We start from the raw sequence: 1,648 nt of genomic DNA, 5'->3' as shown, positions 1-1,648 counted from the left end.
GAGCAGCCCATGGGAATGAGGAAGAGAAGCTTTATTTTTTTTCACAGGGTCAGGCATAGGCACTGCCAGTTATTGTCAGGTCCAGCGGCTGGGAGGAATGGGAGATCCTGGACATCAGACTGGGAGATGGTCTGGGGAGAGGTGGAAACCCTCCCTGGGAACATCGAGAATGGAGAGTCTGGGAAGGGCAGCGTCCAGCGTTGCTTCCTCTGAAATCGCTGGTCTCAGCATCAGAGGCCAGGTCAGCAGCAGCCCCCAGAGCCATGGCCACAACCAGAGCCCCCGGAGCTCTGACCACTGCCCCTGTCACAGGAGCTGGACCTCTGGCGCCTGCACCCGTGGGACCTGCGGTGGTGCCTGTGGTGGCTCAGGCAGCAGCCTCCCTCGGAGCTGGGGCCACAGCCGCCCCCAGAGCTAACAGCACAGCCAGAGGCTGGGGGCAAACACTGTGCTGGGCTCTTCGGGGGGCACTTGGGGGAAGGGCACTTGGGGGTGCACTTGGGAGGGGGCTGGCACTGCTGCTGGTTCTGCTGGCAGGACATCTCGGTAGGAATTTGACCTTGAACAAATAAAAGACACAATTTGAACACACAAGCTTCAGAAGTTCCAATGCCTCCTCCCCACAGGTTTTGTCAAACACTCGTCCTCCGTGACCAAGCTGCCGTCTAAGCCCAGCTCCGTGGGAAAGGCATGGGAACGCAGAGGGGACACGTGCAGTGGGATGAAGCATCTTCAAGGGTGCCAGACGGACCCCTGTGCATGTCTGACAGCAGACTCTACAGGAATGAAAAGGAACCCTCGGGGCCTGTGGCTTTGGGGGTCACAGCCCGACAGGTGCCTGAGCGGCCCCTCCCTCGCCGCCACCCTCCCCCCCCCCCTCCCCCCCCGCTGCCCACTGTGGGCCTCTTCCTGCTGCTTCCATTCAGACCTGAGCCCGCCTTCCCTGCTCTCCCTCCGGAGGCCTGTCCCCTCCCAGACACTCACCAGATGCGGAGGAGGCAGGAGAAGGCTGTTCCTGAGGAGGCTGTGGATGGGGAGCCCAGGGCAGGAGCCCTTTTATCCTGGGCCGGGTTTGTGACACAGGGCCCGAGCATGCTGCTGCTTTCACAAGCAGGGAGGTGACAGGGCCACACACTTCCTACTAGCCTGCCTCCCGTGTCTTCCTGGGCAGGAGCCTAAAGTTTTAATAAGACGGAAACAGGATGTCCTTGTGACTGGCAACTACTTCCCGTTCAAGTCTGCTTAGGACCCGCTGCTGCGCCTTATTCATTCATTCGCTTCCATGCCTTGACGCAGGCTCTTTTACTCCATTTCGCAGTAATAATGTAGAGATACTTATGACGTGTTCTTCCCTTGAGTACCTCAGCCTAAATGGACTGTCACTTGGACAAAGAACGATCTTGGATCTGATGAAATAAGTGCTAGCACAGAAATGTTTACAAAGACCTCAAGCCTAAGAGTCCAGCTTTTGGGGGTCGCTGCCCCAACCTACTGGGGATCCCAAAGGGAGATGGAGCCTTCAGATATTCTCTGGGGGTGACAAGACAAGGCCACTGTCTTGTGGGAGTGTGATGTGGGCTAAAGGATGGAGTTTTGGAGCCAGGTCCTGTCTAAGACAGAAAAACTCCTAGAGGACCTCAGGGTCCCC

The 1,648-nt window shown here is 57.8% G+C and overlaps 1 protein-coding gene across 1 annotated transcript; it reads right to left on the bottom strand.

Moving 5' to 3' along the window:
- Window positions 1-242: 242 nt before the first annotated feature.
- Window positions 243-542, bottom strand: LOC107542702 (late cornified envelope protein 3D-like). The gene has a single exon (XM_016220137.2). The coding sequence runs from the start codon at window positions 540-542 to the stop codon at window positions 243-245; it is 300 nt and encodes a 99-aa protein (XP_016075623.1).
- Between the last annotated feature and the right edge of the window lie 1,106 nt (window positions 543-1,648).

This window comes from Miniopterus natalensis, chromosome 19 (assembly GCF_054644295.1).
Source record: "Miniopterus natalensis isolate mMinNat1 chromosome 19, mMinNat1.hap1, whole genome shotgun sequence".
Lineage (NCBI taxonomy): Eukaryota > Metazoa > Chordata > Mammalia > Chiroptera > Miniopteridae > Miniopterus > Miniopterus natalensis.
Note: the sequence above shows the minus strand (reverse complement) of the source record. Positions and strands in the feature narration are given on the sequence as shown.